At 42.2% G+C, this 26,187-nt stretch overlaps 1 protein-coding gene across 3 annotated transcripts in view; it reads right to left on the reverse strand.

Annotated features, from left to right (window-relative positions):
• The window catches only part of LOC122569163 (protein tweety), a 40,141-nt gene that overhangs the window by 10,089 nt on the left and 3,865 nt on the right, over positions 1-26,187 (reverse strand). For all 3 annotated transcript variants that reach the window (XM_043729747.1, XM_043729748.1, XM_043729749.1), the window contains one exon: positions 4,662-4,870. In XM_043729747.1, the coding sequence (XP_043585682.1) occupies positions 4,662-4,799 (138 nt within the window). In that variant the 5' untranslated portion in view covers positions 4,800-4,870. The remainder of the gene's footprint in view (positions 1-4,661; positions 4,871-26,187) is intronic.

Here is a 26,187-nt window from a genome sequence, read left to right on the forward strand (position 1 = left end):
AAACGCCATCTCACGATTTAATTACCCGGCGCGGTGGTGCCGTTGCAACGGGCGCTTCGTGAAATATTTTCAAGCAGCAGGAACAATAGCCGGGGACCCAATTACCAGAGCTCGTGTTGCGTCGAGGGTGCTCAGACAGGCGTTTCCTCGAGGCTTCTCCTTCGCTGACTACCCTACCGACGACGCATGCGAGAGTAACGTGTCTGCGTGTGCATGCCAGCTAAATTTCGCACGCTTTCGATGTCACCGATATACGACGATCAACCAGGCCAGTGTAAACGTTCCACGTTATGACGCTATTTACCTTCCTCTATTTTCTTCCCCTTTTTGACTTTTCGTTTCTGACGGTTCGTACGATCGTTGAACGATTTCGAGCGATCCGCCGATATTATGCCAATTTAAAGACGTTCGAACGTTCATTCAGGTATATAGCGTATAGCTTGATACAGAACAGACGGTACTGGGAAGGAATATTATGAAAAGCGGAATATCTGTATTATTTAATTCCGTTATACGCTGAAGGTAATTCCATCTGTTTCGATTCAAAGGCAGAAAATGGCGGAAATAGCGCATAAAACGGAACGTTAATGGAACTTACGAAGGAGCAGAAAGAAAACGTTAAACAGTCTGAAAGAAAGGGAAAAATGAAATATCCACCGGTTGACTGAAGCAGAAAAAGCAGCAACGAAGCAGAGGAAGGACAGGCAGGGGGAAGGAGGGAGGGGGTAAAGAAAAATGGCAGACAAAAGAGGAAGCGAAGGAAAGCTGGATACGAGAAACAACGACGCGAGAGAAACCGTTTCCTCTGTAATTTACAATGATTGAAAACGCATGAACAAGAAATATGATTGATGAGAAACTGGAACAGGAAACAGGAAACGCTCTGTATGCGGTAATGAAAGCGTAATCCACCATCGGTATCGATATGGATGTGCTCATTAACCGGCAAATGCTTGTTATTCGCGAATTTATCGGGGTCGTTACACATTCTTGTTCCTTCGACCTTCTTTCAACGATTTCATGAAATTAAAGCAAGAAAAAAAAAAGAAGAAAGGATTAAAAGCGATCGCACATTTATATTGCAGTCAAGGTTTATGTACGTGGTTGACGCAACGCGCAAACAAATAATTACTTGGCACAAATATTCACACTCATAAAGCTTGACCCCAAATCGAAATTGAAAATTATACAAATTTCACAATTCGATTGCGAGCACTCGTACGATATGAACGTTGTCAAAACACGTGCTACTTCCTCCTGTTGCTCTCGTTATCCGGCACCTGCCGGTACGATAATTGGGCGGACAGCGTTCATTTCGCCGATTACATGAAAAAGGATCAATGTACGTGAGCACCGTTGCACGCACCTCTTTCCCAGGAAATCTCGAGAACGAGCGACAATCGAATTGCTCAAACGCAACGAGATATCCGTCTTGATCCCGTAGTAATATGTTGCCCATGCCCTCGACATCTGCAACGAAAGACGTTGCACCAGGCGATCGTACTTCTTGTCGAGAGCCACGAGAACCCGATGCTTTTGGAGTACGGGGCAAGAGGTTGCTGTGGTAGAGGGAGAGAATACCGCGTAAGCAGCGATGGGGAAAGGCTCGTACCGAAACGTGAAATATCGATGTTGTTCTACTACGTTTGGTAACTTTTATCGGGATAAAAGTGCAGGATTATTCTTCTACGATATTCTATTAATATATGGAAATATAATCATACGTTGACCAATTGAAATTTGAATGCGACGTAGTTTCAAGTATCTCACAATGAACATCGATCGCAACTGTTTCGATAAAAAATTTTGTAATTTAGATTGGTTTTCGCCGTTTCGTGTTTTTAGTTTAGCGAAGTGAACGGCTCGATTCATTTTCGAAGACCTTAGAAATCTCGAAATTATTGATATTGTTTTTAATAATTAAGATACAGAATAACAGCGATGGTACGTGAAACGAACGATCAATGTTCGCGTTAGTTTCAGATCTAACTGTGGAAACCTCTGAAGGATCACGAAGACGGAACGATAACAAGCTAATTCGGTAACCCTTAACTCGGAAATATCATGTGACTGGCTGGAGATACTATTCGAAGCGACTGGAAGTGTCTTGAGCCCATCGCTAGTTAGCGGTCTGACGTTTCGAGCCCGTTAAAGCCCACACGTTGCCCCAGGCGTATTATACGAAAGCCTTTGTGCATTGTTTGAGCTTTCCCGGCCATTGTGCTTTCCAGTTACACACAGCTTGGATTCTCGTGCACTCGTGGCATCCAGCTGCGTTTCTCTTCGTCCTTTTCCTCTTCGCTTCTCATCTCGGCCGTGTCCTGTCTCTTCCTTCCTTCACCCTTCTTTCTCTTTCTCTTCCACTTTGTTACGTCGAACCGTGTGATTCTTTCCTCGATACAGCTGCCTTTTGGACAGCCATCCGTCTGGACGGGACAAGAAACACTTCGCCCGAAAAAAAGAGAACGTACCGAGGAACTATCTCGTGCCGTCCGGGATACTCGTTTTCTTCCAGGTAGGTCACCGTCATTTTTCCCGCTTTCGTCGAACGTTCGCGGAAAAGGTTACGTCTGTCAATCGAGATATTCCATCCTCTCGAGCGGTTTTTACGAGGCGTACTCACCGATAAACAGTTCGCGAATATTGTACGTGCACGTCGTTAACATTTTATTCGCGCACTATCGCGATACGATCACGTTTCACGAACGCATTTGCGTCAGTTCGCGAATAACACGCGGACAAACGATAGACGGTGAAGATTTGAGATTTGAAACGAGCGGCACGCGACTGGACCCAGGTAAACCCGGCGGGGTTGACGAAAAAGAATGTCAGTCGGTTAACACGTCATTATTGTACATTCGTACAGAGTTTCGTCGAAAGACACGGGAACGCCAGGCAATTTACTCTCGTAGACGGACGTGTGGAGATGGCCAATAAAATACGAGGGAGAGGGGCAAAGAAAATAAGTGGAAAAACGAGGATTCGAACGTCCGATGGGACTGGAACATCGTGTAATTTCATCTTGCTCCGACTAGAGGGTTGCGCAGCCTGTGTTAATTAGCGCGATTCAAGGAAATATTTTTACGGATAGTCGCGGCCGCTTTCGAATTGAACGAGACGTAATATGTTTCCCGACTAGTTATTTTACAGAGCTTCACAGATTTTATACGCGGTAATTAATTGCCAGAGTAAATGGTACAAAACGAGGGAATTAATAAGATTCGTGGAGCTCGACGATTTCACGATTATTTCACGCACAGCGTGTTCGGCGCCCAATTTTCGAAGTCAAATAGCTTTCAAAACGTCCTGTGAAACGATTACTCTAATTAGCGTGCTAACTGGAACCACGAATTACAGGATAATTTTTTTCATGTAACAAAGAATTTAACGTTCCGCAATCAATTTTTATATTTCTCTGAAACTGCAAATAAAACTTTCGATCATAGCTTAAGCTTCGAATCGAACGATAATCTGATTAAGACAGGACATTTTGCTTTTACTTTATATATGTCGGAGATGTAGGGACATCGGGCCTTTCTTATGAATTTTGGAAAGAACCCCAATACTTGGACTCGAGGTGACACAACTGGTCGCTGAACGTAGTCACGGTCACGGGATGAACGTTTTTACCTGACAGAAGAAGTACCGATATTGAGGAACATGCTGTATTAACAAACAAGTCCTGGCCCGGAGCAATGCTGGCTCTACGCGGGTCTGCCTAGTAACGGCGTCTAGAATTTATTGATATCCCTGATCAATATGTAATTGACAAATGTGATCGTGAGTCTTTTATTGTGATCTTGAAGAGTTTACTGATATCGTGTGGTCAGTCAGAAAGTAACCGAGCGTCACATCTAACTTCATTTCATGTCTCAGGAAAAATATAATCTATTGTACAAAGAGTTTTCCCCGTTGACCGTGGATTCGTTTGAACCCAAGAATATTGTTAACAGCGTTCGTTAAACTTATTAATCGTTAAACTTTGTAAAAGTCATATTTATACGTGTAAATATAACTTCTGTTGTGCAAAACGATGGCAAATAAAAATGAAGAATTGATACGCGCCCAAAATTCTAATGCAACCCCGACATATATATTGTATTACACATATATCGATATTAAAATATTAATATTAAATTTAATAAAAATTGTACTACTCGTGTACGACGAATTCCATCGAACCATCACATCTCCAAAAGATCCAAATTTAGCCAAACAACTTTCTGATTCGTTTCAGAAACGGATCCAACGCTTGTAACTATCTCGACGAATGCTCGGTTCACGGAGCATTGCCAAAGAATCTCTCATTTCTTTGGGACGGGGAAAGCATCGAGGAACATTTTGCTTGAAATCGACGGGAATGCTCTCTGTACGTTGGCCAAAACGGAATCGAGCCTGGATTGCTTTCGTATACTAACATAACTAGAGAGCAGAGCCGGTGGATTGATATCGCGATTCTGTTAACCACGCGATACGCCATTTATTTCGCTGACCCAGTCGAAACTTACCGGTGGCGTGGACACGATTCGCGCATTGCTTCTGATCGTCAAGCAATTGACGAGATACGATAATATCCCGGCGAGAGTTTCGTTTCTCGTCGAAGAACCGGAAGATTTCGGATAAAATTTAAGAAACGGCAGAGGAGACAGATTTGCACTTACCTCGAGATAGATTTCGGAATGTGGATTGAAGGTGTTATTGACCGAGTGGAGAGAGACGTTGAGGTGCGGCAGGCTATGGAAGACCCTAGCGAGCTGCGGTACCGTGTACTGTTCGGGAAGCTGCTGACCGCCCGCCATTTTGGAGAACCCTTGTCTGCCGAAAACCCCGTTGAAGAGCCTCTCCTACTCGTCAAGACATGCTACGAGAGCTGTAACACCAAAGAGTCAGCGGATTAAGAACTGTTTCTGGCTTCTTTCCCTCCTTTCGAATTCCAATATTTTTAGGTTTAATCGAAATTGAAACTGCCAAAGCAATCTTCTGTTTTTTTTATTAAAGTGGAGGAAATCCGCACGGACACCAGGCCGCTTCTGGGGAAAGCGCCGTGGTAGTACCGGACTGCCAAAGCAATCTGACGTTAAACTAACACGTGCATACGGAAGATATTGTAGAAATTGACTCGGTGATTCTCGGGTAGAGGGAAAATTAAAGGTTCCATGAGGAGGAGGCGGATCGGCGAATCGATCAGGGAAATCGACGCTCGGCGATAGAAAGAAAGCCGACTAATGCTGTTATATTTGACGCGAACCGATTATCCGATTTAACGTGCAATTAAACCGGTAACCACCGCGCAAAAAGGTGGATCCAATACGATCCGGATACTATTTAATTTCAAATCGAATCGGCCGATCTTGACGCAGTTTAATCTTTGTTAGATACGTCGCGCTGCCCGATGATGTGCTCTTTTTCTCTTTCTCGACCGCTCAGTCTTTGTCACTTCTCCGAAACGCTTTGCCAGGACTGATTCAATTACGCTCGAAGCGCCGTTGTGGAAGCAACGAGCGCTTAATTAATGAAATCTGTGCCAGCTGCTCCGTTCCGCTCTCGTCGACGACGATACCCGACAAGAACACGTGCCTCTTCCGGAAGCATCTCGAGATTCTTTTTAACGAACTATTACCCTCCGGCAGTTATGTTCGAATAGGTCCACGAATAGAACCGAAGCTTCATCGGACATCGGTTTCCCTATATTAGTTTCGTCTTTTGTTCCTTTGTTGTGTTTATGCTCCTTTCGCTGTGCACTCCTTCCTTCGCTTATTCGTCATTGTTCTATTTGTGTTATCGTCTTTTAAGATAATTATCGATTCACTATTCCTTGCGATTATTTCGGAAGGATGTCGAGTAGCTTGAGCTATGAAACTTTCGCAGAGGAAGTGGTTAGGAACTTTCAAAGCTCTTCAGTTGTAGATTCAGGTCTTCGCATTTAAATCGGTTGAATTAAAATTCTGTTAAACTGAAATTATCAAAACTACAAAATTATCTGCCCTAACTACGTAATACCGTAGCACGCTAGACGCGCTAGACCAATTAAAATACCCGCATAACTACATTATGACAGTTTTAATCGAAGGAAGACGAAACAAAGACACAATGTAAGCTCAAGAGATTGAATTTCAGCGAACTGGAAGTAGGGTAGAGGAGAAATCTTTGATTAGACGGCATCGCTACGCGTAGCATTTGATTTACATAAACCGCTACGGGTTCTATTCCTCCATTCCACCCCTATTTCGACAGCCACACCCATGTATAATATCCTCTATACCCGCCGAATCTGACCGGCAGACTACGAAATATCATTTCCCCGGTCCGAAGCGATATCCTCTGGAATTTTGCAATTGAGATGAATACGTGAACACAAACGAATCTTCTTTACGGATCCGATATCCTCCTACGTATAATACTTTCTATATATAATATAAATATTTTTATATAAATTTTATATAATATTATTAATTAATATTTATATAATATATATTATATATTATATATATAAAATTCCAAGCAGCAAGCGGAATATTAATACATTTAGCGTCGTAGAAAATTGATGATTTCCGGTAGAATCTGATATACAGGTTAACCAGCTGCAAGTAGAAGCTTCAGCTGCACGACATCGTCGATTGCGATCTTCCTAGATGTATCTTCTCTACCTTTTCCTCGTTCCAGTGAAATGTAACAGGAGGCGATCGTTTAAAATAGAGAAAGTTTGTCTTTTTTTCATGTATACTGCGAGATTCATAGGAGGCTAGAGATATCGCAACAGTCGAGTCGAACGTGTTGTTTAAAATTAGAATCTTCCACGGATCCGAGTCGAACTAGAATCTATTCGATATCCTGTTCACGACATAAATTGATCCCCTTCCTCTGTTGCACGCCGTCATCGATTGTGTCGATCTCTTCCTACTTTCACCGTCTTTTCTTTTCCTTGTTTCAGTGATATTCGCTTTCTGAAAGATAACGAGTCTTCCACTCTCATCCATTTCCTATATTTTTTAACTTAACTTCTTTAACTTGGAACGACACACGTCGAACCCCTTTTATTTGCAATTTTATTCACAACACAGTGATCAAATTACGTACGAAGTATAACGTTAAAACGATCTGCCGTAAACAAACGTAAACTTTTTACAAGGCAAAACAACGATCTCTTCTTACAAGATAATTTCAGGACAGATACGTTAAAAAATGTTTGCAAAACCGTCGATTCAAAGGTATCGTTGTCCTGTGACCACGAAAACGCTCAGAAACGGGGGTTCTTACTTTGCATTCCCAGTTAGTTCTTTGTCGTCGTCGTCGGAATTATAAACGCAGGACCGTAGAAGAGCGGGTCTGCCGAACAAAATAGGTGAAAAAAACAACGGAGGTGGAGCAAAGGGAAGTACGATGGTCCAGTCCATTCTTGAACTTCCTCGGGCTGCCGCGAACACCGTGGGAAAAGATCAGCTGCCACATGCCGGCTTTAAACTACGTTACACCTGGTTACTTCTGCGGGCACAATTTCGACCGTTCGAACGTTTCCATCGTGTTACTTCGACGTTTTTCAGGCTTATATCGTAATACTACGAGATAATTCCGCGTGTTCGCGAATTTAGATTTGAATATTTCATTCGTCAGGCAGACTTGTAAATATCAGGTTGCAACGTGGTTTGCAACGGTTGAAGTATACCTGGTCCCACATGGGATTAAGGATAATAGTTGAGTCGGCTAGTAATATCTAATGCATTACCTGCCTACAGGCTTATGGTGGACTTATTCCATAGAATATTTAATAATAGAAAATGCAAGGAGCCTTATGCAAGCGCTGTAATGCTCCTGTAAAAAAAAAAAAAATATCCTCAGACGAAAGTAAAGCGATCTAAACGAATAGTTCCCATATGCACGAGCTTAATTTTTTACTTTCTAGGCTTTAAAAAGTTCGAAAAACTTCCGGTAATGTTTTGTTATTACATAAACTTCTTAACGTTCCTACTAATTGTGGAGTCGTTGGTTAAACGTCAAACGCTTGAAACTTTATTCGATAAAAATTCAAGCGAAAGAAATTCAAGGGTGAAATTTCGTCCGCATCGTCGACGATTCGGTTAGTGGGTTCAGCCACATAAATTATTCCTCCACGACCTTTCTTTCTACCCTGGCTTAGACCAGATTTCAAAATTACTCTGCTCGTAAGGAAACTCGCGAATCTTCTTTTTTCGCTCAACTCCTTCTCAAACTTTGATAAATATTTCAAAATCGTTTCTCCTTACTCTAACCACACCTACGCTTTCATTGCAAAGTTTCATGAAAGTTTTTCATTCTTAATGAACATGTTCGGCAATTGACACCCGCTATAAATCTTAAATCACGTTCGAAAATTCTCTGACAAGATGGAATCAGTGGACACGGTGTAACTCGCAGGCGGATTCGTTGTAATTAAAGAAGGAAAGAGTGGCGAGCTACCGCGGCAATTGCATTGCTTATTGTGACGTTGCTCTTTCGTGGTTCCCATACGCCACAAAGGCATCCAGCTGCTCGAGCATGAAATTCTTCGGATCCATCAGAGGTTGCATCGCGGGAACAGGTGCACTCGTTCTCAGGTGGCCGTGCATTCCGCCAAGATCGCGGCACGCTGTTTGAATAACTTTGCGAAACTATTCGTGCGAGCATCTCTGCTTTGCCATGCTGCGTAATTATTTCAACAGATTCCATCGAGCAGTGCGATCCGTGAGCATATCCACAAGGTCATTCCGGCGAACAAGATCGAGGGATTTCCGTGCAGATCCACGTGCATAGCTTTTGTATGACGAGAGCATCGGTTACGTTGCAGATATTCAGATAAATCAGGCGTGTTCAATATCATGGTGAATTTTTAGATTTATATAATACAATGCACGGAGTGTTCCATTTGGATTTGATTACAATTCAAAGCTGTGCTTTGATAGATAACAGAAGGATTCGAAAGTTTAAGAATGGTTAATTTTTATTTGCGGTATTTCACGAGAGCGAGAGAGAGGGAGAGAATTTCGATCGGAAGTAGAATCGTATCGTGTAAATTTAATGCATATGGTGATCAGATTAGATGTTGGAAACGCATGTACGTTTGATTGATCTGGAATAACCTCGATGTCGTCCACTAATACAATTTAAGGTATCACTAATATACTTCGCGTGCATCTTTCGTAATTTGCCTGATTCATAGGAAATAACATTTCTCGCGATATAAACGTGGCGAAACGCGTGTCTCGTATCATATCGAATTTTCAAGATATTTGCAGAGTCTGATTAACACGAGACACCTTATGCACGACACCTCGACAAATATTGTCAAGCGCGGTACTTAGCTCTCAAGATGCTACACGTGTCTAAGCCTAACTCAAAGGACAGATTACGCGACGTCTCTCTGTCAATAATTACAGTACTGCGATTCGATTGCAAATAATATCATCGTCTATCATCACCTATCGGTTCTACGATCGAATCGAAGCTTCATATTAAATATAAAGGAATCTTCAAACTTCAGCGATATCGCAGCGCTAACGAAACTTCAAGACGTATCACGTAACACGCGTAATATATGCGTAGTTTTTACGACAAGCGTTGAAATACTCTCATGAGCAATTGTATAGCGTTCTCGACAAATAGCTCGCGGGTCAGAGAAACGCGAGTTCTAACTTTCCATGCGCTGCTTCCACCTGCATCTTTCATTGCAACAGCAACGAAGGTTAAATACATCGTAGCGCGGGGAGCCGTTCGCTCGTGTGCACGCTGCATTAACAAACAAGCCCGAAATTGTTGCAGGAATCGCCTCGGCTCCGCTGGGAGGGAAGCCAACGCGGTGTACAACCGGCCTGGATTAGGCTCACCGGGTATAACGGTGATTAACATTTACGAGCCGTGTTTCAAACCGGCCCACGAAAGAGTCACACATCATCGTTTGTGTGTCCACGCGACAGAGACTAGACTACCGTGTTACGGTTCCGCCAGTCATCCCCGAGAATTCGTACTTCCTTCCTCTACGGCTACTGTTTGTGGCGAATAATCGCGTCCGAAACGAGTCCGCCCTCGCGGAAGCGAGGATAGCGATGCTGGTACCCATCTTTCGTTTTGATGCCGGTTAACTGTCTTCGAGTTCGAACGATATGGACACGTCCCCGCGGGATGTCTGACAGAACGAATTTAGAAAAGCTGAGCAGTTATGAGAATTGTGCGATCTCGAGTTCGAGGATACTTATACAAAATATGGCACGTAATCACTTTCGCAAAGGAAATTTTTATCTCGTAGACGATGCACGTTCTGGATGTGCGTTTCAGATAGTCGAAAATAGATGGAGCAAGAATTCGATTTTCAAATCCAATCTCGAGCCAAGTGAAAAGGGCTCGACGCTAAAGCGATACGTACATGTTGGATGACTTAGTGGGAAAATTCTATTCCGCGTATTTAGTTCGAATAACAATAATCCATAACGAATTGATTACAATGCACGTATCGATTATAACGACAATGCAACTGGTCTTTATACAAAGATAGAAGCCATTTGCTGGACGTTAAAGAAAATAATGGAGTGGCAGAGGCCGGACAATTATGTTATTGGAACGATTCCCTTGTGAACATTGACGATCTACTTCCTTCGCTCTAATTTGCCACCGTTTAGAGAAAATGAAAATAATGATAAAGCAGCATGGACAAAACGGTTTGCAGATGCTTTTAGTTTCGTTGTTGGAGGACCTTAATGTCTCGTTCAGAGGATTTCAATTGTTTTCAATTGCGTTCAATGATGATCTGTGTAACGCTTTAAATTTGGATCGATCGAGATCACAGAGCGTGGCTACGACAAACGAATATCATCGCAACTGTGCGATCAAATTTCGTACCAAGATTCCGGAAGATTTAGAATAAAAGTTGAACACGAGGTACGACTTCAATTTCCTATTTGCCCGGTAATACGCGCGGTCAACGATTTCACAGTTATCAAGATTATCTTATCAGAGCATGCTTTTTACTACGCTTCGTGTCGTTACACGTGACATTCTTGGGACCTTTCTATGTCACGTTCCAAGCGTCGCAACGATTCACGGTAAAAATCGTGATTATTCCGATAAATAACATACACGGAACTACTCCAGCTCTTATTACAAAAAATTGATTAATTATTGCGTAAGAGAATATTGCAAGTTAAACGTCGAGTGAAATATCAGAAACGTTACTCTACATATTGTGCTGGCAACCAAGTGATTGCGGATTTTGTCATTAGGTGGTATTGACAAAATCCGCAATCACTTAGTTGTCAACCCAATAGATCAATTATATGCGATACCTATGCTCTTATGAGAATATCAATTTTTCATTTTTGCGATCTTCGTAAGCATTTCTCACCTAAAAGCCAAAGAAAGAATATATCCGCGAACCACATACGTATGGCTGCCGATTCAATGTTAATCGACGTCTACTAATTAGCTTGATGCAAACGTTATTCCACTGATCTTCCACTCGATTTTTTTATATTATTTCCTCTAGTCTCTAGTAGAGATTTGCTTCAATTCTGGGTAAACTTTGCACGTAATTCTCAGCGAATTACTTGGTGGGAAATACAGAAATTGCGCAAACGATCGGCAATGACCAGACGATATAGAGATCGCGAGTCATCAACGATTTCACGCGTCGTCTCGATGATTTATCGAGACCACGTAATTGTTTAAACAGTCTGGCGCTAATTTCTGTTTCGTACGGTCGTTGTATATACGAACGATGATAATTGCAGTGTTTACAGAAGCGCGTGTAAAATCAAAACGACGAGCGGTGCGAGTAATTATTTCCTCCGTGTAATTTCCGTAGCGATCATCGGCTAGGCACGATTCTTCCTCCGAAATGTCAAATTATTTCCGAGCGTTCCTCCACGAGACAAAACTCGCCAACGATCTAGAAAATCTCCACGACATCAGAGATTTTATTTCTTAAGAATTTATGAATTCGAACAACGATCCGACTGATCTGTCTCATCGACGATAATTTGTATCTTTCCTCCTTCTTCTTTCGTTTTTTCTAGCTTGGTAACTATAGGAGATAACGGTGCACGTGATATAAAGCTTATCTACTCGTCTCTTATCTATTAATGCAGCCTCGTAGTAACGATCGTACTTGGAATTCGTGCAATTTCAACTTCTCCGTGGAATATCATAGATATACGGACGATTGAAAACGTTTCCTGAAAGTAGTCGTAATTAAACGTCGATTCTTGGCTAAGTAAATTACAGTTATTAGACACGAGACGACGCTTCTGCAACGAGACGATGGGGTTGGAAAACGCAGCCTGTTCGATGAGAAAAGTGCGCTACCGCTCCGTGAATATTTCCTGTTGAAATTACCGTTGCTTCGAATATTTCTCGAGTCTCCGGCTTTAACGCTACCATTTCCCTCGCTTCTTCTTCGCGTTCATATTCGTATCTTCCTCTCGAATTATCAAATTTCTTGATAACGAAGACCGTAGGGTACACAAAAGATTGTCTGAAAATCATCCGCGATAGAATCGAAGAAATTTTAGTAATCGAAGAGAGAAGGAGTTCTCCAAGGAACAGAGTTGTAGGAATAAAAGTTGGTAATTAGAGCAATGTAAGCGGCGAAAATTACCTCCTACCGAGTCGCCTAGGAATACTTCGTACAAGTTGGGAACAGAGGATACAGACCCAGATCGAGGAAGAACTTTCCTTTGAATAGTACTCTAAGTAAAGGGAAACTCTCGAAGACCAGGAACGAAACGGAAATGTAATTTGGAACTTGGCAAGGCTGTCCGAACATCGTCGAATGAATCTGCTTATAAAAATCGACATAACAATTTTTCTATCTACTTCACATTGAATACTTTATGTATATATTTTTCTTTGTCATACTCTTTGCATTCCTGCGTTCATAAATTTCCCATAAATGCATAAAAATTCGTCGTCTAATCAAGGTATACGTGTCTCGCTTCGTTGATAAAGCACCGCGTTTAATTACACGCGATGTTATCTATCCTAATGAAAGCGACGTAGTGTTTCTAAACGGATATCTATAAACCGACCTTAATCCAGGTCTCGTTCCATCGATATCGTTTTATAGTTGAGTACAAACTTTCAAGTTCTTGCAGAGTCGCTTAAAAGCTGCGCAAGAAGCTTTCCGGCCGTTTAATATCGCGGCTGCATAAAAAGGAAATCACGCCTGTAGATTATAAATCGCTTACGAACACGTTCAACCTGTTCCCGGTATTTTCTTTATCCGAAACGGCGAACCTAGGTGGGACGATATTAACGTTAAAAGCTCGTTGCAAATGAAGCTCGATGGCGGGTGCGAGCAGCTGGCAAAGTACGACGAGCTGTCGATAGTTATCTTCTACGGAATTGCAACGAAACTTTTCCGCGCTCTGAGACAATGAGAAAACTTTGGCGAATCGACTTCCTCCCTTCCCTTCACCCTTTCTCTTTTCCTCTTTTCCTTTGTCTTTCTTTTTTTCCTTTTTTTTCTTCTTTTAGAGGAGAAATGGCTGCAACCGGTCGCGACGTAGACCAAGCTTCGGATATTTGAAATTTCCGTGGAGAAGTTTTGCGCGCATGAATTACCAAGCTGAACCGACGGATGCTGATCGCTCGTTATCATGCATGCAACGCGCGTTGAATTTTAACGGGAGCACACGCCGAGCTGCGAACCGGCCGAACGCGCTTCCGGACGAGAATCCGACGAAAAAGTTTAATTAAGTCGCGAGTAAGGTGTTTTGTTTGTTTCACGAGCAACTTGAGTTGTCGGTAGCGATGATTTAGATTTCAAACTTTGGAGCAACGCCTCTTCGTCTCTTCGTGTTCTATCATAACCGAGTAACTTTTCCATTTAGAAATTATTGGGTTTGTTTAAGGAAGAGATCATCGTGCCCAAGGAATTGGCAATTCCAGTAACGTTAACAAATAAACAAAGGCAATTATGGTTAGCGTTTTACTCGCTTTATAGATCGCCACTGTGAGTAGAAATGGGTGAGCGAGATTTAATTTGTTTGTAACGACGGCACGATACCGTTGTTTCGGCTAATTTATTTAATTGTATTTGCGATGAATACATTGGCAAAGCAATTGCGGTAAAAGCAATTATGAATCATCGTTTATGGCGTGGCAGATTACTCATTGGTCGATCGACTGATTGCATTTCAAGTTCCTGAATATTTCCGAGCGTTGGATGTTTGTTAAAGATTCATTTGACTGATACCATACGTCAACGAAGAATGTACATTGAATTGACCTGCGTGCACCAGATCTGGCCTAGTAGAATTTTCAAAAGCGAGGCCTAATGGCATTAGGTCAGGTCAGGTCGTCCGTAAGGACACGGCTATATTTCCGATATCTATGTACCGACTAAGACCAAACTAAAAATGGCAAGAGTCTTCGATATTAGGAAGAATATAAAAGAAAGCCCTCGAATAATCTAATCGTTCACTAACATCGATAATATATTGAATTCTGAAAAATTCTAGTTCCGAAAAAGCTAACAGATATCGTAATGGCGCGAAGGGCGAAGTGCGAAGGGTCAAGTGTATCAGCGAAGCAAACATAGTCGAGAAGCAAGGATTGCTGATTGTTAAATAAATTATATTGTTGAAGATCGAGAGTATTTCTCGGGCACTTACATCTAACACCGCCTCAAATCATTTTAACAAACATCAAGATACTTTATCATCGAGTTACGCGACACGCCCTATAAATTACAAGGAAAACGTTTAATCGACGCAACGACAATCTCTATTCGCGCTTCTCCAGAACTCTAAACACCTGGCACAATGAGCGTACTTATTGTTCCGCCAAAAGCAATTATACCGTCTCGTAAGTTTCAACCTGGTAGGCCTCGCGCAAAGCAACTTCGAATCAAGTTCATTGCAAACGCGATTGCTAATGCCACGACCCAACGACGTTAGATTCGATTTATTTCCAGCGATTATACTTTTCAATGGAAACACGGTGACGTAACTGTCGTGATATATCGTAATACACGTCGTAATGTACGTCGCTGTTTCTATCTAGAATTTCACGGTCAGATTGAGACACGTTGGTATATATGTACATTCATTTGTCTAATAACAAGCGTATGCATCATTCAAGCCGAAACAAACAGCGACAAGTATTTCCGACACAATCTCGTCGATAAAGATCAGTCTGTAAATAGTCAAACTCCTCTTTCACCTGTTAATCCTTCGCGCGACAAGGAAAAAAGTTGTCCGTATCTAGGCGTGTACCCGGTATATCTTCATTCACGTTTTCCATTCAAAGTTTCCGATTATCAGGCGTTTCGTTTTACGAGGCAACGCGACTCTCGTCGAACCTTTTCCACGAACGAAAGCAACGATTTCCTTCAACGTTCCCCTCGACGTACATAGGAAACTTTTACGAGCGAAGCTACACGCTTTACGATGACGCGCCGAATTATCGCGTTTTTCTCCTTCAGTGTGTCCATTTCCTACCCTCTCCCCTCGTTTCGTTATTCTTGGAGAAATACTTTATTCGCGATAAAATTGCATCGAGAGTTTTCCAAGGGACGATCCTCAGTTTTTTACGATCGGCCACGTTTACGACGAAAAGAATCGCGTGACGCTAGTCATCGCCGTGTTGTTTCGACGCGACGAATTTCTATCTTTCGCGATCAGTGTAAAATTCTATCGCCAGAATTCTGTTGCACGACCAAAAGCACGAACCATCCGCGCTCCGCTGCCACTTTTTCTCTTTTCTGTCCCCTTTTTTCTTTCGTCCTTTTCTCTTTCACCAAGAGAGGGAGGAGGTTAGAGAGCTTTTAAAATACGGGAGCAGAAAAAAATCGAGAAGCAGCAGACGTGGAAGAGAGGAAAAATTTGCATCCCCTGTATTTCGAGAGGTAAAACATTTTTTACGGGGCAAGTTCGTTCGGTTCGGAGCTTGTCGACAGCTTGAAACGTTGGAAACTACTGCACACGGCGAGCTGGCTATTCAGGGCTCGATACGGTGTCGACGACTATGAGTCTACGAGGAAGAGGATCAGGGTAAAAAGCTGGACGACAAATTTCGAACGACCGCGTTCAACCGGCCCGGATAATTCGAATTACGGGGGTACTTGCACTTTCCACTGGACGGTGTCGTAAAACGTTTGCAAAATCGCGATAAAGATCATGCGGGACATTTTCCTCGGCAGTTTACTGAATTTTAACGTACCACTTTTGCCACGTAATTTTCTTCCTCTTTACCTCGCTTCTAATAGTTTAATTATAGGTCGTGTTAATCCCCAAACCTTTGACTCTAACGAAGATAACAAAGTGCTTGAGAAATTGCCAATTTACTAAATTATCGCGCAGATACATCGAGCGGTAACTTTTATGTATTTAGCACAAAGAGACCCACACATCGCGTAACCAGACCGCATTCTACGGAAATTGATAAAGTCTTCTACACGCGTTACAACGAGAGAAACAGGGCATGTACCTCAAAAACCGTTCCCAAAGCGTCGAGCGCAAGAAAGCGTCAAATAGGTCAGGCTTCGTTATCTTTCTCTCGTTCGTGGCCCCAATTCCTCAGCCACCGCTGGTACGCGGAATATCGAATCGACACGACGCGATACGCCACATCAACTGCAAGAAGCTATCGCCATAAAGAAGAAGAAAAAAAAGAGGAATAAAACAAAATACAAAAAAAAAGAAACAAAGAAGAAAACAGAAAAAGAAGAAAAGAAGAGATAGAAAAGAAAGTTGCCGCATTTGTGCCCTCGATGAATTGTGCGTTGCTGGTGATTTAAAAATGATGATTTTCCTTGATGTGTATCTAGGCCGGCTTTTTCGTAAGCGGGTATTTCCGGATCGCAGCAGTTAACCGGTGATTTTGAATGAATCGCGATGAGTAATTCCTGTCTCTGGGCGTACGATGAACCGGTGTACGTCACCCGATACAACAATGTCAGCAATACGTCGAAGAGGAAACGGCGAAGCTATACGAGGAGAGAAAGAGCGAGAGAAAGAGCGAGAGCGAGGGTGAGCGGGGTGGACGAAAAAGGGAGAGAGAGATGGAAAGCAACGACTTCCGCCGATCGATTTCTGCGCTCTCGCGGTTAACTCCAGCGGGCTCCTTTATGCCACGCCTTCCCAGTTCGATATTTCGCTTCGTTATCGAACCGTTGAATCCAACCGATCGAAATCTATTCCCGATCCTTATAGCCGCAGCTCTTCGTTCGCTACTTGATCGGTTCCGTGACTCGATTAATCGATACGAAATTGATATCCTGAACGCTATTACGGAACGATCGTGTTTGGTGACATGCGAGTTTTCGAGCTTTCGAATTAATTGGTTGCGGTTTCGTGAACTTTGACAGTTTTAAGGTAGCGATAAACCGTCTCGTGATATCCGCGTGTCTAGGGCAGCGTGATTCGTTCGTGGTTCGTGCGGTGACGTTTGATCGTAACGATATTTTGGTAATTACACGAGGTAATAACGTTCGTGGTATTCCGTGAGATAAGTTCGCTCTTGAAAATCTTCAACTCCGTGGAGGAAAGAAGAAAACGGGAAAACTTGGTGCAGCGATAAAGCGCCGTAATACGACACGGACATCGTTGCTACGTTCGTACAATTAAATAGAAGCTTCGTGTTACAAGCACGAAGATATATTTTGCAGACATCGTAAAAGTATTGTAATTAGTCAAGAATTAGTTTGAGAAACGACAATTCTAAAATGAACAATTCATCGTACAATGGATTATACGGATATAATGTGTCTCGTTATTAGAACGCGATTGTTCGTCGCGTAGATCGATCCACCTTTTGTCTCCGCGGAAGGAAAACCCCAAAAGGGAAACGTACGCGACCGGAGGAGGTGCATCGATAAGCAGCAGGGCGCTTGATAAAAGTGTACGCTTGCAGCGAAACGAAATTACGAGGACAGAATGGTGGCGGGAGGGGTAGGAAAACTTGCCGCGACGCTATTATCCGCGTTACAAAGTTAAACCGCAGCCACCGTCTGTTACAAAGATTCGAAACGTCGATGCTCCCCGGCGAAAGAGAGTCGCCCTCTTTCAACGTCTCCCCTTTCCGCGTTCCTTCTGGCGCCGCGGCGTGCTCGTAACCTGAACAACGCCAAGAAAAATTTCACCGCTAAATAACGTAATTCCTTCCAACCCAGAAACCGGAATCCGGGATTCCAGTTTCGTTTCAGATTGGTAGCGATAGTTTCTAGCCGACATCTTTATCCATTTAACCGTGATTCGATTCTTAGATCACTACTTAGATTAGTCCATCGAATACAAAGAATTCTCAGTCTCTAACGTGACGTTTGATATTCAAAAAATCGTAATATCGAAATCATCTGAACTCTGACTTCTACGTTTATTTCTAATGCTTACCGGTCCTAATCCTTTGCACTCGAGAGGCGACGATCCCTGTTTATGCTAGATTTCGACATCTCCAATTGACGAGAGTGCAATATTGGTTCCTTAACTCTTTGTGTTCTTTGTTAGGAAGTGTAAAGTATTGGACTTTAAAATGCAAATAAAATATTTAATCCCATATCCCTCCGAAACTATGGTTCTGACAACGTCTCCAACGTTAATTCGGATTCGACGGTCATGGCAAAAGTATTATAGTTTAGAAACTCTAAAAAAAATGATTTTCGGAAGTGAAATTAGCTGAAATGAAGATGAACTTGATTTTGAACTGTTGAAAAATGAGATCGATTATATTCAAGAATGCATCTTGGTGATGAATTATCATACAAAAAAAAAAAATACAGAAATTAATATTAAAAAATCATATCTTCAAAGATATAATCATTAGAATGTAATATTTTTATAAGTTAATTTACACATAAAATCATTTTACGCTAACTGTAAGGCACGCGTCACGTATACGCTAAATCATCCGAAGTAGCTGCTACGCCCGACCGAAAAAGTCCTCGAGTGCAAAGTTTTAATTAAAGTTATCCAATGCCGATGTTCGTCATTTGGCTCCTTAATTTCTTCTTGATGTCGACTGCTACGCAAAATCGCCGGACGTGCACGTTTCGCTCTGCGAATATCTTTAAATCTGAGGAACTGTGGTCGTTATTCAAACATTCGTTTAATAAGGTTTCCTTTAATACCGAGTGAACATAAGTATTACGAGGGCATTAATTTTTCCTAGCTCGTTGACAAAGTGGAGCTAGAAGAAAGTGGAAGCCGAAGGTAGAAAGGAAGAACGAAGCTTGACTGTTTTAAATCTTCAAAGGTACTTCTCCATTCCGGAGAAGGAATCAGTCAGCTAAGGATCTCTTTCAGTTCTTCGTATTATCCTGGCTCTGCTGTCGAGCTTCGAGGAACCAATAACGTCGTTCAAGGAATGGTTACGGAATGCAAATACCGAATCCAGTTCGTCGATGGGAATGCCAGCCAGTTCCTGGAACCAAGTATCGATGAAAATCGCGGATTCCGAAACGATGGATTAATCCGATGTAGATCGATACCCATTGGTGTCAAATTCTACTCGAAGCAGGCTAGAATACTAGAAACCTTCCAATTATAACGCTAATTAATTATTACTCGATCCAGTTTAACATCCGGCCTAATTATTATATCTATCGTTGGGAAGAGAAAGCGATAAGAAATATTCGTCGGAATATGCAGCGTCGAAGAAAGTATATAATTGAAATTTTAATGACAAAGGAAATCGAGTGCCTATGAGGATACAAGGGGATTATATAAAATGTGTTGCAGTTTCATTTTTCACGTTCCTTAATTCCTATGCATGGCTGTTCCAAAGTGCGCCCTTTATCATGCCAAAGGCGTTTTATGAAATTCCAAATAGGCAATCGGTGCCATTGATGCATTACCAAGCGACCATTTTGCAATTTTCCTCGTCATAAATTTAAAAAGATCGTCTCCGGTAAAGATAAACGAGCTCCTCCGTTCTATCTATCTTACGTGCCGACCACGTCTGCGAACAGTTCCTACAAAGGCTTAGCAATCCTCGGGAAAGAGCAATCGATTAATACTATTTGCGCTATAATTATTAATCTTTCTTCCAACGAACACCCACGAACTCACGTATCGTGTATATTTCTCAAAGCAACGAACACGAGTTAACGAGACTCTGCCGTTTGCCCGTGCTTGGTCTCTCTCTAGCACCATTCCTCGGATATGTAATTGAAAGTCGAGCTGGAAGAGACCGCGCACGAATCCAATTCGAACAATTTAAGTCGCGACAGATAAAAAATCGCGAGAGTCTCTGCCGTATCTTGCACGCCAGAGTGATAAATTCACGGCAAGGTACTAGGTAAATATTGCCGCGAGCACATTAGCCGGAAGTTGGCCAGTTTAAATCCTAGAGAAGGACTTTAAGAAGCGAGACGGATTTACTGTGGCAGAGGGAAAAGAAGGAAGAAAAAGCACATGGGACGAAGGCGGATTGGGCTGGGCGGAAGGTGGAGCAGGGACGCGATTTTTCGACCAGATGCCACATCGTGTGTCTTCTCGTGGTAAACGCGACGATTTACAACGTTCCCAAAGCCGAATGCGCCATGTGACCGAATAAACAGAACTGTCGACCAGATGCTTGGGAAATTTTTCTTTGGTCAACCTTTCCTTTCCGCGTGGTTTCCGGTGCCTTTCGATTACCGTGCTTTCTACGAACGGCTCGTTCCATTCGATTTTCCATTCTCCCATTGGAATTTCAGGTTTTTCGTGATAGGATACGCTGCTTTTTATACAATTCCATGATAGCTCGATCGATATCTTTTTTATTCGAGTTCGATGTTTTCGATATTGGAAGGTAGTTTTATGGTACCTTTACGTCATACGGAGATCGCAGGAGAACGGGAGATTTTCTGACATTAACGTTACTTTACGATTGAAAAATAGTACTCCGATATAACGTACTCGAATAATACAAAGAATATTGACTCGACATTATAAAGTCAAAGTAGATTAAGTTGACCGATGAACCATCGCTTCGATGAATCACCGCTGTCGCAGAATGACCGTTCCAAATCCCTTGATTATTAGTCATTCGTTTTTATCGAATAAAAATAAGGACGCGAATATGTAAGAGCAGACCGTTCGGAATATAACACAAGAGAGTAACGGCAAATGAAGATAAAAGTATTGAAAGAATAACAAATAATTGCTCGATCGATGCCGCTTCGGCTACCCTATAGCTATCGAGCGGTCATTCAGAAGGTCGATGCCACATGACTTACGGTCATCGTCGCTAAGTTAAATAGTTAACTCTTTGCGATCCTGTACTTGCATATTCTATTTCCCTTGCGCATTATTACGTAATACAGTAAAAATCGTATTAGGCTGTTTCACTTGTCTTTTCACGGTCGGAACGACGGTAATCTTCGTGGAGGAAAAATTTTAGGACACCAGCCAGAGGAGACGAACGACTTGACGTTCGTTTATTCGTAAAAGGAAATCCAACGCTTTAGCTTTAATATTACTCGCGTTTTATGGTAATTATGTACTTTCCTCAGCGTCCATTACGTTTCACGTCGGACATTTGTTGCTAGATGCCCGGGATCGTGCGCATTCCGGGACCAGGCTATAACGCTGTTTACGCTACTTTTTCTGGCTCGTTTTTAATTATAAAAGTTTCCCTTTAGCGACCCTTTTCGCGCTACCCAGTTCACCGATCCAGTGCAACTTTTAAAATGCACTCACCGATACGCGACCACCTCGTTTCTCCCTCCAGAAAATAACCTCGCAATTTTTTCCTAACGTTCCTTACAACGAATGTACGAATATTCGTTCACTGCTTCCCTCGTAAAAGATGTAGGAAACGAAATACGTACGATGCACTTCGTTGGGAGCTGTAAGCAAGCGTACAAATACGTTTTGCAGTTACTGTGCTATGGTATTTCATCGTTTCGTCTCTGTATCGTTATACTGCTGCCGAGGAATTCGTTTATAGCGGATTTCAGATCAGCCAGAGGTAAGATACGACTCATTCCGATAGTTGTTTTAGAAGCAAACAAACTTCCAGTTATAAACCCATAGAGACATCTACGGATGGACAATCGTAGACGATCATGGAATCGGTCGCTTCTCATTGAAACTTCCAAAACGATTAACCAAATCGACCGAAATAAACCTAACTCTGATGCTGTCTCACTTTCGCGAAACAATCGCCAACTTGTCTCTGACAACGCAGATTCTCGGTACATTCGAAAATGCCGCTTGAATCGGCTGGACGCGCTTCTCATCTCGATTAATCGCTTGCATATTCATTCGAACGATCCTCTAACCAGATAGAGGAAGAGGCGTGTTAATAAACGGCGTCGTTCAATCTCAAGTTACTCGAATAATTAGCGTAACATGTCGAAGGTGGCGGACAACTGCCGTGTCCGAGGGATAATTTATTTGTGTTCTCTTTCTGGCCGGGTAATTTTTCTTTTCATCAAGCCACGCGAAAGATAAAAAGAACGAGAGAGACGAAGATGCTATACCCGAGGCGCTTTTGCATAGTTTGCTTTGCAATTCTACTGTTAAAAAGTCCCTGCCCTGAGTCTGCCTCTCTTCTCACTTCCTCTCGTCTCGCGATACTCTAGGTAACTTCGTGCAACGAGGCCCGAAGCGTTTGCACGGAAAATTCAACCTCTGAAAAGGAACGACGTCGTCGTCGTCGTCGTCTTCGTCGCCGCGGAGAACCATATTTCGCGATGTTAATTCAAAGATAATTTGCGACGGAAACCGGCTGAAAGTTGCTTCTTCCGGACCGTTCTTTATATCTAAATGATTATAACAGCGCTTTCATCTACCCGGCGCCGCTTTTCACGTTTCTTCGAGCTTACAGGTTGACTTCACACGACTCGCGTTTCGTTACCAACGTTACGGATAAAATGGGAAAATCGACAAGAATAAAGTTCAGTTTGAATCGCTTGGACCGCTTGATTAAAATTTGATCGTGATACCGCTTTGCGCGTCGACCTGAATCTTTCTCACTCGAAAATGTATCGACCGATAAACGTTAGCGAATCGACAAGTTATTGAAAAATCGTCGTCGCACGGACGATTACAAGCCTCTTTACAGCGTAGCATAGCTTTACAGCGTACAATAGCAATTTAATGAATCGGACCTGATAATTGGACGAGCGCGATTCGAAATTAAATTCGTTCGGTGAGAAATTTCGCGAAAGAATCCAAGAGGATACAGGAGCAGCTACATAAAGCAGGTTTTTTGTCACTGCCCTGTTCATATATTTTCCTTCCCGTGAGCAGCCTAGAAAGAAGTTTCTTTTGTCGCAATACGCCGAGTTTCGCCCTCGGCGTTTTTCCTCCGTGTTGGATTAACAGCACTAGAAACTCTTTATTCCTTCGGGATTAGTCGTTATCCAGTTCTAAATTCGAAAACGTTTACGTAATTTCGTTCGGCTTCGGTTATTGCCTCGTAGTTGTCCGATAAGCCGAAGAGAAAGCTTCGAAAGAAGTTATCTGGTGAGCTGTTTCCTGACCAGTCCCCGCTTACTTCACTCTACGAAAGTGATTTTTGGAGTTCGTACAGACCATTTCCGCTCGATATTGTCTAATTTTCTTTCAAATTCGATATACGTATTTACCATATCATCTATCGAATCATTTTACCATATCATATCGTTTTATATCAAAAGATTATATTATATTACATAGAACATCTTTTTCCATACCAATATTTCCTCATTTTTTTCCTTTTCAATTTTCATCATACACCAACATGAACGCAACGATTATTAATACCACATAACATGGTAATTATAAAGAAATCACAAGTATCTATGTAGTCAACTTCGAGTACTCCAAAAATAGTGGTGCACCCTCGGAGCTCACCCATGTCTAACTCGGAGCAGCCATAAGACCAACCACACGATAAATTCGTGTCCAGGATTTTTTCGACTCAGTGCAGGTTGTTGGAAGCATAACAAGCCCAAACAACTGACTACTCGTCGATAACCGAGAATTTTGTCAATATATCAAACATTCGATATACATCGAAGCGCTATTATTTTTCCACTGCAACCTTAGAGCCTAACTTTTTTCCTTTTGCTTTTCCATTCGTTGAAACAACATCTTTCAGTAGAAGAAGCACGTGCGTAACACGTTTTGTCTAGAACAGAACGAATTCTCCCGTACGGATGAGGGTTTCAGATTCCCCGGCTCGTTTTCAAGGATGAAGAAGCAGGGCGACAAGCGAATAACGGGCTCCAGGAAGACTTCCACTCGGTCAGAACCTAGTGCCGATACCTTTTGTCTGGAAACGTCGGCTTTTTCTGCATTCCGTCGAGGCCTGAATAGGTCGGCCTCTCACCTTGCATACCGATCGTTTGTTTAAGCCCGAAGATGCGCTATACACATCGGCCACCGGCACCCGCCAGCTTCACGTATATGTATATAGCGATGCATCACTGCATTCCAATGAGCCACTCGGCCGTATTGCCGATTCAATAACGCTTCCGTTCGATTCAGCCGCGAAACACGCGTGCTCTGAGAGAACGTGGTCGCGTGTCACGCGAAAATCTCCTCGTCTCTGGAGAGCCTGCTCCTCGTGGAGAGGCTCGCACACTGCGACGAGCCTTTCACGGGCATCATGAATCACCGGGAATTTCAGTATGAAGCTTTCTTTTCTATACGAATGAGTTGCTGTGGATGGTTCCTTTCGTGGATCGTTGATGGATGTCAATGGGATGTTTGAGATTCCGAATCGTAACGAGAGGTATGTCATAGTGTATTGTATGTTAATAAATATGATTGACGTGTCCGATCGTATCCGGTGGTCTACGATAGGTAACTACCGGAAGCATTTTCATTAAGAAGCCAGAGGTACAAAGGTACGAGGATAAGAAGGCGAATTATCGATGGAACGAAGAGCGTGCAAACGTCGAGGACTCGACTCGATCATTGTTTTATTCTAGTTTATTACTATACCATTGTGTCGATAGGAAGCAGCCTGTTCAGTGCGATCATTAGCTTTTGCACGCGATTTCGTTCGCGTGGACTACTAATGTATGGAAGAATTTTCAAGCGGATTAATTTTTATGAGTAATATACCTACGTATTTTTTATACTAACAATTGGGTTATTCCCTGTAGTAGAAAATATTAAATTACACGACGTGAAAAATAATCATCGTTGCTTGACTTTTAGGAAACGTGGGAGCGCACACAACTCAGATGACAGGCTATTTCTCAGCTTCTACGAAACAGATCGAGATGGAATACACCCCGTTATCTTTCGTGGTCACTAGGCTATACGACAGAGAAAATCTCATCAAAATCCGTTCAGTCGTTTTTACGTGATGCGAGTACAAACGGACAGAGAAAAGTTCCAAAAATTAGCTTTTCTCGGTTCCATAGCTTACGGGCCGTTCCTGGTTCATTGATTTATTTTTTTCTTATTAAGAGTCCACGAAGACGACGAATCATATGCCGATATGTTACAACGATAGCCATCTGTGTGATACAAATTATACATGTAGATGGAACATAATAATTCATAGCTCGTTTATCGACTACGAATTGAGCGCGTTATGATGACTTCGCGCGTGATTTGAGTTCATTAGAAGCGAAGCGTGTACTAAGGGTAGTCGTAACTATTGATTGGCCCAATTATTTCCACCGAGTTAGAAATCTGGTGCGACGACATTTAAACGCTGTGACGATGTTTTCTTACTTTGTTCCTTAGTCTCCATTTTCTCATTCTACAATTGATTATCGATTATTTCGATTATTAAGCGAAGAGTAGACATCGTACATCAATACATCCTGAAATTAATGTCGCAAGAATTACAATCCATGGAACCTATTCAACGGAGATTGAATTTAATACGATACGCAGAATACAATTTCCTATTCATAAACTAACCCGCATATTCATATTTAACATCGTGTTAACAAGTGCTTGTTAAAGCGTAAGGGATGGATTACCGCATAGTATTACAACATTAACTATGAAAATCTAAAGCATTACTCACATTTAATTGGGTACATGAAATAAAATCGTTAAACGATCAAAACGATCGGTCATCGGATGTGTTTAACAGTATCTCAATTATCTTAATTTCAAATAAAATAGACGAGATGACTGGATCATTTTATCATCCTGATGGCCTCCATGGTTTCAAACACAACTCTCAGAAAAATCGCATTAGGGAATAACATAGCGTTAACGCTTAATATCCTTGTGACTAAGAAGATGGAAGAGAATTTCAAGGATACGATCAATATTCTTTTTGTCGCTATTTCTTCTACTTACA

This window comes from Bombus pyrosoma, linkage group LG7, assembly GCF_014825855.1.
Source record: "Bombus pyrosoma isolate SC7728 linkage group LG7, ASM1482585v1, whole genome shotgun sequence".
NCBI lineage: Eukaryota > Metazoa > Arthropoda > Insecta > Hymenoptera > Apidae > Bombus > Bombus pyrosoma.